General features: G+C 43.6%; 1 protein-coding gene across 1 annotated transcript in view; it reads right to left on the minus strand.

Annotated features, from left to right (window-relative positions):
- The window catches only part of VIPR1 (vasoactive intestinal peptide receptor 1), a 95,258-nt gene that overhangs the window by 38,819 nt on the left and 43,813 nt on the right, over positions 1 to 12,626 (minus strand). Inside the window, exon 3 of the mRNA XM_079300511.1 lies at positions 4,452 to 4,559. Within this exon, the coding sequence (XP_079156637.1) occupies positions 4,452 to 4,559 (108 nt within the window). The remainder of the gene's footprint in view (positions 1 to 4,451; positions 4,560 to 12,626) is intronic.

A 12,626-nucleotide genomic window follows, 5' to 3' on the forward strand; every position in this document is an offset into this window, starting at 1 on the left:
TATTAGGCAGAACCATCAATTTTTTTTATTTTTTTTTTGTGGGGTTTGTATTTAATTTGATCAGTGTCAAGCTGTGTCTGTTCCTAAAAGCAATGAGGTGAGGTTTTCAATTAAAAAAAAAAATCAAAAAGCCACAACAAACTCTTATTTTAATAATTACTTCATCATGCCTTGCAAGAGCTCAGTGTCCTGTTTTCATGGCATCCCAGAATGGCACACAGATTTTACTGCTACATGTCCACTGCCCTGAAACTTCCTGCACCCACTTTTTGTGGCTAAACTCAATTTTCTCTTATTTTCCTTTCTCCTTCCTGCACATTTCACTTCTAAGAGTGAAGATCTTGATCCTAAATAAATACAGATAATTCCCCCTTTCTTAACAATGTCACCCTTGATTAGGCACCTCTTGTAAACCATTTGTTTTCTTCTTCTTATCTACTTCTCTCTGCTCATCCATATTCTCATTTTATTCAATTTTTGTCCCAGTTTTAGAAGCAATGCAGAATAAAATGTGTTCATGAAGAAGGGGAAAGGAGAGAGGAAATACATTTAGAGGAAAAAAGGAGTTTGGAAAGCCTGAAACTCAGATGGATCTCACCTCAGTGAGTGGGAATCCAGAGCTTGGCTGTGCCCATCCCCACCCCCTTAGGACAATTAATCCCAGAGCTGAAGCTTAAAAACTGTCAGTGCTAATTTAACTTGTGCATGGTGGGCAATTTGCTTTTGGAGAAACTGTGAGACATAAATCCCTATTCCAAATGTCATCTTCCACCTATCCAAAGAGAGCTGGAACACTCTGGTCAAGGGGTGGAAAGCAAGGCACTTTAATAATGAAAGGTGCCAAAAATATTTTCACTCATCTCCCTCACGTGGCACTGACAAACGTCATGAAATAATGAAAATTTTTCTGGATCTGTGAATGCCATAAAAAATTAATGTCAAATGACATCAGGACAGTTTATGGTTTTTAAATGCCACAAGATATTTTATCCTTTATTGACCATGAGATGGGATATTAGTCATTTGAAGAGCTTATTCTCCATGAGGCAGGAAAATCACATTAACTCTTTATTTCCTGATATTTTGCTCTTTTCCTTCTATAAATACATTAAAAAGACTTTCTCTGGCTCACAACTTGACAAAATCTTTCCTGTTCCTGCAAAGGGATCAAAGAGTAGGACACAAACATTATCCAGATGATTGAGTTCCTTGAAAGCTGCTCAGTGACACTCAGTGCTACAAAGGAAGAGCTGCTTCACAACCTTTAATGGCATTAATTTTGCAACAAATCCTATAAAACAGGAAGAAATCTTCCCCTCCCTTTATTTAAGACCATCACTGTTTGTTAATGGTTGTACAAAGTGTCTGACTCAGAATCAAAGCTGCTGCTCCTGCTTTGGGGATGGCATCAGTTGCTCTGTTGATGCTCTGCTCAGGAAAAATTAAATCCTGTTGGAATATTCCCATCTGCCAGAGCCACTCCACAATCTTTTGATTGCAAATGGAGAGAAATATGTGGTTTATGGGTGGTATTAAACCCATCCTGGAGTGGGAATCTAATCTGTACCTTTAAGGAGATGGGTTGACTTATGGAAAACTCTAAAATCAGTTGGTACAAATGTCATTTCAGGTTGGAAATGTGGCTTCCTGAATACAGGTGTCTTAAAACCTCGTGGATTTTAGATCTTCCAGCATTTATCCAATGGTGCCAGATGTCTGTAGGTAAAAGCCTGAATGGAGTCCTGTGTCTGTGCTGTGGGTGCCTGTCTGGGGGCTCAGAGCATCACTCCAGTCAATACAAAATTCATCTGTAGAGCCCATGGCACCTCCAGAGCTGTTCAGGTACCTGCCCAGTGTCTTTGGCCAGTGCTAACCAGATTTCTGTGGACATTAAAGGGACTCTGGACACCAGTCTTGTACAGAGACCTCTGCTTTACAAACAGCAGAAATTAAGAGTCCTGACTCTGCTTTCTCCAAAGAAACTCACCCTGTGTTTTATCAAACAGATATTTCCATGCTCTTGTTCATCTGGCCACTGTAAATGGCTAATTCAAATTCAGATGAATCACTGACCAAGCCATACAACCATAAAATCATGGAATGGATTGAGCTGGAAAGGAATTAAAGATCATTTTGTTCTAATCCCCTGCCATGGGCAGGGACACCTTCCACTGTCCCAGGCTGCTCCAATCCCCATCCAACCTGGCCTTGGACACTGCCAGGGATGGAGCATCCACCACTTCTCTGGGTAAGCTGTGCCAGGGCTTCCCCACCCACACAGGGAAGAATTTCTTCCTGAAATCTAATCCAACCAAGCCCTCTGTCTGTTTAAATCCATTCCCTCTTGTTCTATACAATCCAGGGAGCTTTCCAGTGACTGGAATCCTGGATGTCAGCTGCAGAGAACCACATGAAACCAGAGGAAACTCCTCCAGAACAATGTGAAATCACCCCAGAAGGCTGCTGACCTTGCCAGCTGCAAGGCTGGGTGACATTTGCTGAGCTCATGGTCCCCAGAAGAGCACACCTGGCATCAGGGGTGTGCAGGGAAGGGTCAGGTCTGAGGCTCTTTCTTGGCTGGGCACACTGAGATGAGGGCACAGAGAGCCCAAGGGATGCTCTGAGGGAAGTTTGGGCTTCTCCCAGGATAGGAATCATTCCCTAGACAGAATCACAAAGTCACTCATGTTGGAAATGACCTCCAAGGTCACTGTGCCTGATCTCCACCTTGTCCCCAGCCCAGAGCTCTGAGTGCCCTTCCTTGGGCACTCCAGACATCCCTGGACAGCTCCTTCTAACATCTGACCACCCTTCCCATGAAAAAAAAATTATCCTGATGTCCAACCCGAACCTCTCCAGGCACAGCTTGAGGCCATTTCCTCTCATCCTGCCCCTTGTTCTCTGGGAGCTGAGCCCAGCTCTCACCCAACCTAAGGTTTTTTGAGATACTCTGGAGTACCTGACAAATCCAATGATACAGAAACTCTGGGAGATCTGCACCTTTCTGCAGGGGAACTTGGAGATCAGGATGTCCTGGGACATCTCAGAGAACAGCAGTTGCACCTGAACAGGCAAATTTTTTAAGTCCCATGAGCCCATCCTGCCACAAAATTAAAGATATCCCACTGTCGTTAGCTTAAGTCCAACATACTCCCAGTGATTTAAAAGGGGAAAAATACATATATGTACACATATTCATAAAAAGGAATCTTAAGAGTCATTGAGGTTTAAAAATAACTCTAAGAACATCAAGTCCAACATAGTCAGGTCCACATTAAGCCATGTTCCTGAACACTTCCCTGGACAATGAATCCACCACTTCCCTGGGCAGCCTGTTCCAGTGCTTGACCTCTCTATATAATCAAATGTACACAAATACATACAAATATTTTCCTCATTTATCTGGTGGGATAATGTACTAGAAAGTGTTTTAAAGAAATTTTGCTTTGTGTTTTATTAACTCTGCTACTTTATAAAACCCAGTGAGTGAATGCTGAGCTCAGGGGAGGGCACAGAGCAGGAAATTATTCCAAATTCACAGGGGGTTTTGTCCTTAAAGATGTGATACCACAGCAGCTTCTGCCTCCTCTCCCTGGGTGTTGGCAGGGAATTTTGGAAATGAGGAAGTCAGCACTAGGATCAGGGATTTTGAATTTCCCTTCTGTGCCTGCAAAGAATTTTGGTGTGGCCTTGGGCAAGTGATGTAAAGAGCAAGTGCTGGTTAATGAGTGCAGTGCCCAGGGCTGTTGAACAGGGGTGATATTGTGTCCCAATCCTAATTCATCCTGTGTGTTTGCACTGCAAGGCCTTAAAAATGGAGCTCAATGCAGGATCCCCAGTGCAAAAGAACTTAATTCTCTGTTAAGGCCTGCAGGGTTTTGTAATAAAAAGAGTGAAAAATAACTATAAACTACCAAGAGACACAATCAGCCCTGCTGCTGTATGGCCCCTTGAGACCTGAGTTTTAAACTAAAGCTTCTCAGAACACCCTGAACAGTGAGTTAAGCTACCTCCTCCATTAATCTCCCTGCCCATTATTTGGCAGGTTAATTCCTTGGCCTGTGGCCACTTTTGTCATTCCAGCAGGAAAAAAACCCAAAAACTTTATTACGTACAGTTCCAGCTTGTTTATTTTCTGTCAGAGACTTAATTAATGATTGTGGTAAACTGCTCATTTTGCACAACAAACACAACACTTCTGTGGGTTGATTCAATTTTCACTGCACAACATCCATACTATTGAATTTCACCAGGAGCCATTTTTGCATCCCTGTGATCCTCAGTGGTGCTGCAAGTGCAGGGAGGATGTTCTGAGATGGCAAATTGAATGGAAACCTCCTTTACCTCAGGGCTAAGAGCTGGTTCCTCCCTCCTGCTCGAGATGTTCCCCCTGTGGGATGATGAGGAAGCCCACTGGGGTGAAGCTGAGGAGGATTTTGGGGTTTGCTTACCCAGGAAGGAGGTCAGGAACCTGAAGTACTTGGGGCACGGCCGCACCACGACTTCTCCCACCTCAGCTTCAGGCCAGCAGGTGATGTTGTCCCACTGCCTCCTGCAGCCTGGGGGAGAGAGAAAAGCAGGTGGAGGAGCACTCAGGGGTGCTGGATGCAGCACAGCTGTGGAGAGCCCCACACCCCAGCACAGGCACCTTTTGGAATGAAACCCCACGGAAATATTTCCTTTACACACACAGCTTTTAGCTCCCCCAGCCCCTAAAATCAGCACTGTAATTTTACAGAAATCAGTATGGAAAGAACAGCAGGTAAGGGGAAAAAAAGAGGCAAATCAGGTTTGACACAAGAGCAGTCTTCTCCTAGACTAAAAAGGAAGAAAATCCTAATTAAATATCTCTCTTCCTTATTCTTGTCACTCTTTGTTGCATTAAAACACCTGATCTGAACCTGTGAGATTCCTTCTCTGTTTCCCCCAAATGCCATCATCTTTTTTGTCCCATTGCAATATTTGTGCAGCTCCCACAGCAGGGAGGGGACACAGATGACAAACAAGGGATTGAGGACCAAAATCCCTTTACCAGGAGCAGCTTTCTTCTTAGAAAGGGAAAAGGCACAAAAATCTGCTGCAGGCTGAGCAGGGACAGTGCTGGGGTTGGAGATGATCCCTGTGGAAGAGTGAGGGAAGGTGGCACATCCAAGCTGGGAATGAAGGAATAACCAGCACAGGGTTTTGTCAAAATGAGGCATTGCTGAAGATTTTCTGGGTAGAATAAAAGCTTTCATGGAAAGAAAGAAAAAAAAAAAAAAAAAAGCCATGTCCTTTCCACAGATTTATAATGTTCTGATTTTGCCCTTTTATTTCTCATGAGACATTAATAATACCCCGTGCATGCTGCATTGTTGGATCATGTAACATTAACACTGAAGCCAAAAGGAGTTGGCAGATCTGAATTAAAAATAATAATCAAATAAAAAACAAAAAGGGCATCAAACACATTTTTACATCAGTATGTTACCATTTAACATTCTTAGCAGAATTTTGTTGTTTTCCCCCCTGCTTTATATTTCCAAGAACCAGGCACTTCAACTGCTGCCTGGGTGAGATGGATGGTGTAGTAGATTTGCTAATTTTAATATACGTATTTTCTGCTGTGAAATAGGAGCAAAAGCAAGGCAGGCTTAAAATTTTAAAGGGTGTAAAGAAAAACTTTATTAACAACATAAAGAATAAATTCAGAATAAAACCTTCAGAACAGCCCTAGTTCCCTCTCCCACACCTTTTTCTCTTTCTTAACAACAACACAGAGAAACACTTCAGTCAGTTACCAACTTAAATAATTTTTTTCAGCTCACTCTGGGGAGAGGAGTCTCCCCTTGTCAGTCCATGGGGACTTTTCCACAAGAAGGAAAAGCAGTTCTCTTGTGGCTTCACCTTCCCATCACAACCCTTGGCTGTCAGCAGAGCTCCCTTTTCCCAGCTCTCAGTTATTTGTCACACCCCATTAGATAGAAATGCTCTCCCAAAAGTGACTTACACACTGTTGAGCTCAACAGCCCGACACGAGAGAGAGAAACTGGGATGTGAAGAACAAAGTGGTGAGAAAATGTTGAGGAAATACTTCTCACGTGCCAGTGTCCTGGTGTGAAGGACAGGTGTCTGCCAATAAAGGCAGAAGCTTCTCTTTGAAATGGAGAATGTAAACAACCTTCCTCCAAATTATTATTATAATTTTGAAATTAAGGGGCTCTCAGGCAAAGATATGGGAATTAGGAATAACAGTTCTTTGCTAGGAAAATTAAAATAGAAATGCAGTATTACAAAGAACAATCCCAGCCCTGCCAGAGTCAGAATCCAAGCTGGCACCCTCAGTCAGTCAGGGTGGTGGCACAGTCCCATTCCATGGTGCTGCATCCTCCTGCAGGGGCAGATGTGGTTCAGCTGCAGCAGTGCTCCTGGAGAAGGTGAAGTTTCCTCTGAAGCTCCAGGGATGATGTGGAAAGGTCTGGCTTTCCTCTGGAATCCAGTGGAAAGAAGGTGCCTTGGTGTCCAAAATCTCAGTTTTTATCTGGGTAGGAAAGGCTTGGCTCCTGCCCTGGCTGGAGCATCTCCCAGTGGGATGATGGAATTTTATCAGTCATGCCCTGGGACTCACTGGCCATGAACAGGAGATATCTCCTGGAGGGAGGATGGGCTGTGGGAAGATAAAGATGATTGCCCAGCTGGTTTAAAGATGGCCCATTAGCAGAGAATGTGTGCCAGGAGATCAGGGGCACTGCCCCACCTGGTTTAACAGATGGGGACAGAATTCACATTTCTGGCCACATCAACCCAACACAGCCAGCAAAGGGAACTGTGAAAACCCCTGTCAGGCTGCACTTGTTGGTAACTACACCCTGCTCTGAAATTCCTCCTTTAAATCATCTTTTACTCCTTGAGCTGAAGAAAAGGCTGGGCTCATCAGCAGCCTGTGCAGAGCTGTCTCAGATCAATAGGGAGCTCACAGAAAGGCTTTGAAGCTAGAAAAGAGCCCTTAGCTCGCTTTCAAAGTGATTTTACAGGTTTTTTCTCCCCCTCTTCTTCCATGAACAAACTGAACTTTTCAAATGAAGTCCTGAGCTGAGTTTATCGGAGCCTGAAAAAGGGAATGACTGATGGATCTCCTCCACTCAGTCTCCTGAAGAGTTCATTAAAAGTCACCTTTCAGGTCCTTATACCAGGTGCCCAACTCAGCTCTCAGCCTCACACTTATCTCCCACCAAACAGCCAGCAGCTCCAAAAGTGTCAGGCTATTAAAGATTCCAAGGGAAATGATCCCATGATGGAATATTTCACATTCTACAATCTTTTCCTCCACCAGCTGCAATAAATTAGAGTGCAGCCATTACCTCATGATAGGTTATAATACAAAATAAAAGCTATCTGATAGCATCAGATGGCTTTTTAAATGCCCTGAATTATGCACTCTGAGAGTTTAGGTGATCTGTATCTTTTTCTCTGTTGACATTTTTCAGCACTACCTGTGATGTGTGAAGAAAGCTTTTAGGTGCTCATTTTTGTATCAAATGCTCTTATTTCTGATTAAAAGAAAGTGAAACTGGCCTTGCAAGACACATAAAGTGTGTTTTTACAAATCACTGCTTCTGTAAACACACTTTGTATCTGCCCATTTGCTTTTACATCACCAATCTTCCTCATTGCTGCCCCAAACACACTGAAAATATTTCTGCAATAAATAAAGAAGGCAATGTAAACCAGAACTCTGGCTGCCAGTGCCTGCCATCACAGGATCAGTGAATTTTGGAATGGTTTGGGTCAGAATGGACCCTAAGGAACATCTCATTCCAAATTCCTGCCACTACCCCAGGCTGCTCCAAGCCCTGTCCAACCTGGCCTTGGACATTTCCAGGGATCCAGGGGTAGCCACAGCTTCTCTGGCACTAACAGATCTGTGTGCTTATTGTGCTAATTATCTGCATTCAGGAAAATCAATAATTTTTAGTGAGTAGAAGAGAATAATTGGAGTTTAAAGAGTTGGAATAATTGGAGATTGTGCATTTTGCAAGTATCAATCTGATGCTGTAATCATCCCATCACAACCTCAGGTAAAACTTTGTGCCCTTTAATCTGACCCAGCACACAGCCAACCTTTATCAAGGGGCCTTCCAAAAACTGCTTTTCTTCCTCCAAAACTGATTGACTTTTTTCTGGAAAACTGCTGGGATTGGAAGTGGGCAGGCAAAAAACTATCTGGGATCAGAAGCAGCTGCATTGTGCCTTGAAAGAAAGAAATTCCTCTTCCCTCTGGCATCACTTGGATGTAGCAAAAATGACAAGTTTGGCCTCATCGCGTCATGCTTGGGGATTGATAAGTGCTTTCCCATCAATTAATTATAAATGTTGTGTTCTGCCTTGCACTCAGTGTTTGCAGGGAGGATGCAAAGGTATTTATCACTCCTCACCCAGTGCCAAGGAGTTAAAAACACACCTACACTCCATTTCCATCAAAAGAACTGCTCTATTCATGTTTCTGTCCCAAAAAATCCATGGGACACACACTGCCAAGGGCTGTGCTTGCCTTGAGAAGGATCCCAGGTGAATCTGGAGGAGCTGTATAAAAATAAGTGTGTGGCTTTTCCAAACCAGCAGCACTTAGCACCTCTCTGGGTGTCTCAGGTGCAATCTTTAACTCTTGTCATTATAAAAATAAATTTTAAAAAACTAAATAAATAATTTTAAAATGAAGAGTTTGGTTTTTTTTTTTTCCATTTTAATTATTTTAGCTGTGACTCCCACACCCTCAGCTTTGCCCTTCCTTGCCAGACCATGAAGTGCTCTCTGGAGCTGAATATCTTCTGCAGGGAGAAATCCTTCATGCCTTTACAGAAGCTGGAGCTCAGATCCCTCTCTCCAGCAGCTCAGCCTTCCTCTCTGCAAGCCAAATACCCCCCAAGCAAGCCAAGGGCTGCATCAGCCTCACTCAGAGCCCTCCTCTAAGAGGTTCTGGCTCAGGAGCAGCTGAGGACCAGTGACACCAGTGAGCTCCTAAATACCTGCTGGTGTTTTGGGGTAAATGGATGCCAGCTGCTTTCCACAAAGGAGGGGACCTTAACATAATCTCATTCCAATCCCCTGCCATGAGCAGGGACATCTCCCACTGTCCCAGGGTGATCCAAACCCCATCCAGCCTGGCCTTGGGCACTTCCAGGGATCCAGGGGCAGCCACAGCTGCTCTGGGGATCTGTGCCAGGGCTTCACCACCTTCATAGGGAACCATTTTTTTCATAATATCTCAACCTACCCTCTCTTAGTTTGAAACCATTCCCCCTTGTCCTCTCACTCCAGTTCCAGCACTCTCTCCATGGACAAAACCATTTCCCTATGCCCAAAACTGCAATTTCTGAATCAGCTGAATTCATCAGTAGTGACTGGTAGAAATGCAGATTTATCCCAGCCCAATATTTCAGCATTAGGAGATCATGAGGAGGCCCCAGGACACCTTTCCCACTGTCTCTGCTAGAAGTGGATCAGAGCTCTCATTTCCACTTCCTTTAAAAGGTTAATAAACAGAAAACAGGTCAATTCTCACGAGGCACAGTGGTTTGCAGAACTGGCAGGCTGGAGCATAAAAACCCATTTATTGGAGTCCTATCTACACTTACAGCAAATCATGGTCAAAGCTTATCTAGGAAGCAGCAGAGAAGAACTGTCCCTCATGAATAAAGATGAATTCCAGAGCTTTGGCACAGCCCTGAGATGGGGCTTGGCTTGGCTGAGGAAAGAGATGAACAGCAGCAGGCTGGTGCCAGGCACTCTCTGAAGCCAGGTGAACTCCCAGTTCAGGGAAAAACCCTTTCAGCACATCAGTCTTTCACTGAATCATGCAATCATTAAGTTTGGAAAAGACCTCCAAGAGCATCAAGTCCACCCTTTGTCCAAACATCACCCCCAAATCCTCACAGCAAATTCTCTCTGATGCATGGGGGCTCACTCCAGGTCTCTTGTGAAAGACACCCCCCCACTTTTTGCTCTTGGAATCCCTGTTCAGATGCAGAGATGCCTGTTTGACAGCTGGGCTATCTCAGGAATTCCCAGTGCCCACAGGGATAACAGCAAGGCAAAGGCACAGCTCAGTTAAGCCAGGCTGAGCTATCCCAGGGCACCATCACAGCCTTCTGTGCTGCAATAAAATCTCATTTTCACTCCAATTTCATACCAGCAGGCAGTTTCCAAGCTCTCAGGATTGTAAACAGCCATGGGGTGACATTTATTGTCCCCCTGACAAGCCAAGCCTTGCTGCTCACCCATGGCTTGCCTGCCACAAGCATCTCATTACAGCCAATTATCACTGCATCAATCTCCCTGTCCCAGCTGAGCTCTGAGCTTTTGCCTCATTGAGGGAAACAGACTCCAAAAGATGGTGCCTGCAAGAATCCCTAACTCAGCACCACCCAGAAAGTTTGAATTTAATCCCAGAGGAGGAAAACTCACCATCAGCCTTGGGTCACTACAGCCACACAGACTCCAGGCCCCCCAAATGAGGGATAATTTCCTATTTCAAAGATGTATGAAATAATAAAAAAATACCCTAAATAGATTCTTTCTCTCCCATAAATCTTGTAAATTAAGTGCAATTTGATTTGGATTCTGAACCCAGGATAATTTTTAGAATTCACAAACCTCTTGCACCCAGCCATTGCACAGTTTAAGTGTCCACTGACAGAAAAATTATATCCTTTTCTGAATTCCCTTTGAACCTGCTCATTGCTGGTTTCAGGAATTGCTCAGTTCTTTTACAAAGACAGAAATATTCACAGCCTAACCACGATATCCCTTTCCCTGAGGAGAAAAGCCATAAAATCCTCTTTAATATCCCTCCTCAGGCATCTTTTTTTCAAGCTGAAGTGGCCCAGCCTATTTAGTAGCTTCCAGCATGGAAACAGCTCCTATCATTTCTCCCTTGTATCTTTGCTGGGTTTAATTCCACCCCATCCTACCCTGGGCCTGCAGAGTAGGGTTTTACCCTGTTTTTTCTCTGACAGATTTGGTTTGACTGGGGTTGGTTTGGCTCTGATGTTTCACTAAATGCATCTCCCTTCTCTTCCCTGGAAAAGTCACTGCTGTGCCCTCCTGTCCCCACTCAAATTCCAGCATCCTTTGGGCATCTCTCCTTCCCCCAGCTCCACCTCATCACCTTTTTTCATTTGTATCACCACTGACAGTCTGCTCTGCAGCAACCCCATCCCCTCAAGAATTTTCCACAGCTTTGTGTTTAATTTGGACATTTTTTGCCTGCTGTGCTGCCTGCTCTCACTGCAGCACTGCAGGCAGGAGGTGACAGAGAAGCTGAAGGAAAGTACAATCCTGCCAGGACCTGTGGCCCCTGGCACAGTGGAATTTCCTTCCCACCCCTGATGAGCTCTGTGGGGCTCTGATGTTCCTTTGCTCATCACTCACTGAGGGATTTGCAGCTCCAATTCAGCAGAAAAGGGATTGGGCATTCACAGAAAGCAAAAAGGATCCCAAAATTCAGGATAAGTGAAAAGAGTTGGCTTTGGACTTTGCCTCAATATCTATGGCAAGCCTGTGATTTCATTTTCCCCACAAATTGGACTTGATAATCTTAAAGATCTTTTCTGGCCTTAACAACTCCATGATTCTATAACAGGAACACCATTAATTACTATAAAACCTGGTTTACACTTTTGCAAGTAGAAGTTGTCCAAGCACTCAACAGGAATATACTAAAAAAAACCTTTCTTCTGAAATATTTGTAGAAATTTGACTCAAAGACATATGAAGATAACTTCACTTTAAAGCCCCAGACTGAATCATTTTTATCAGAATGAAAGAAATCACCAGTGACTGTTACTGGAGAGTGATTTTTAAGCATGAAAATCCTATGAGATTTTGCATCAACAACATCTATTAGGAAACAATTTTGTTTAAAAAAAAGCTTGTAATCTTTTGTCCTTTTTTAACCAACAAACTAAATAAACACTTGACTTTTTTAATCTCTCCTTTTCATAAATCAAATTTGTGAGCTGAGCCCTTCTGCCTAACTCCAGAACATGTAAACTGAAAGAAAAGATCCAAGATTTAAGATGAAGGTTTGCACAGGGTGTTGCCAAAAACATGACTTATCTCCTCAGCAGCCTCTGAACAAGATCTCCAGTGCTCTGACACAGAGCATGATTAAAGGATTAATCCAGGGTTTCCTCACTCAAATCCCTCTGCTCTTCCAGGAGTTGTAGACAACTGGATTTATAGACAATCAGACTGTGAATTTAGGTTCCTTCCTAGATGGTTTTCCCCATATTGGCATCTCCAGAAGGAGATAAGGCTCAACCTCCAGGAATCCTTTTCCAACATATGTACAATATTCCCCAGTGTGCTTATGTCAGGTAAAAATGGCAGATACCATCAAGAAAGTGCTCTGACCCAGACAATATTAACAGAAAAATGAAAAGTAAAGATAAGCAAGGAGAGATTTTGAACCAGAAATCTCATGAGATTTGAGGGGGACAAACACAAGCTGCTGTCAGAAACAAAACCTCTGCATAGATGGATTAATCTGAGCCATTATCCAGAGCTTTGAAAACACTTGGATTTATTGGTCTGCAGCAATGGCACTTTCTCTTCATTTCTATAACCTTTGCACAGCTAAGGCTGTG

Source organism: Erithacus rubecula (assembly GCF_903797595.1).
Source record: "Erithacus rubecula genome assembly, chromosome: 3".
Taxonomy (NCBI): Eukaryota; Metazoa; Chordata; class Aves; order Passeriformes; family Muscicapidae; genus Erithacus; species Erithacus rubecula.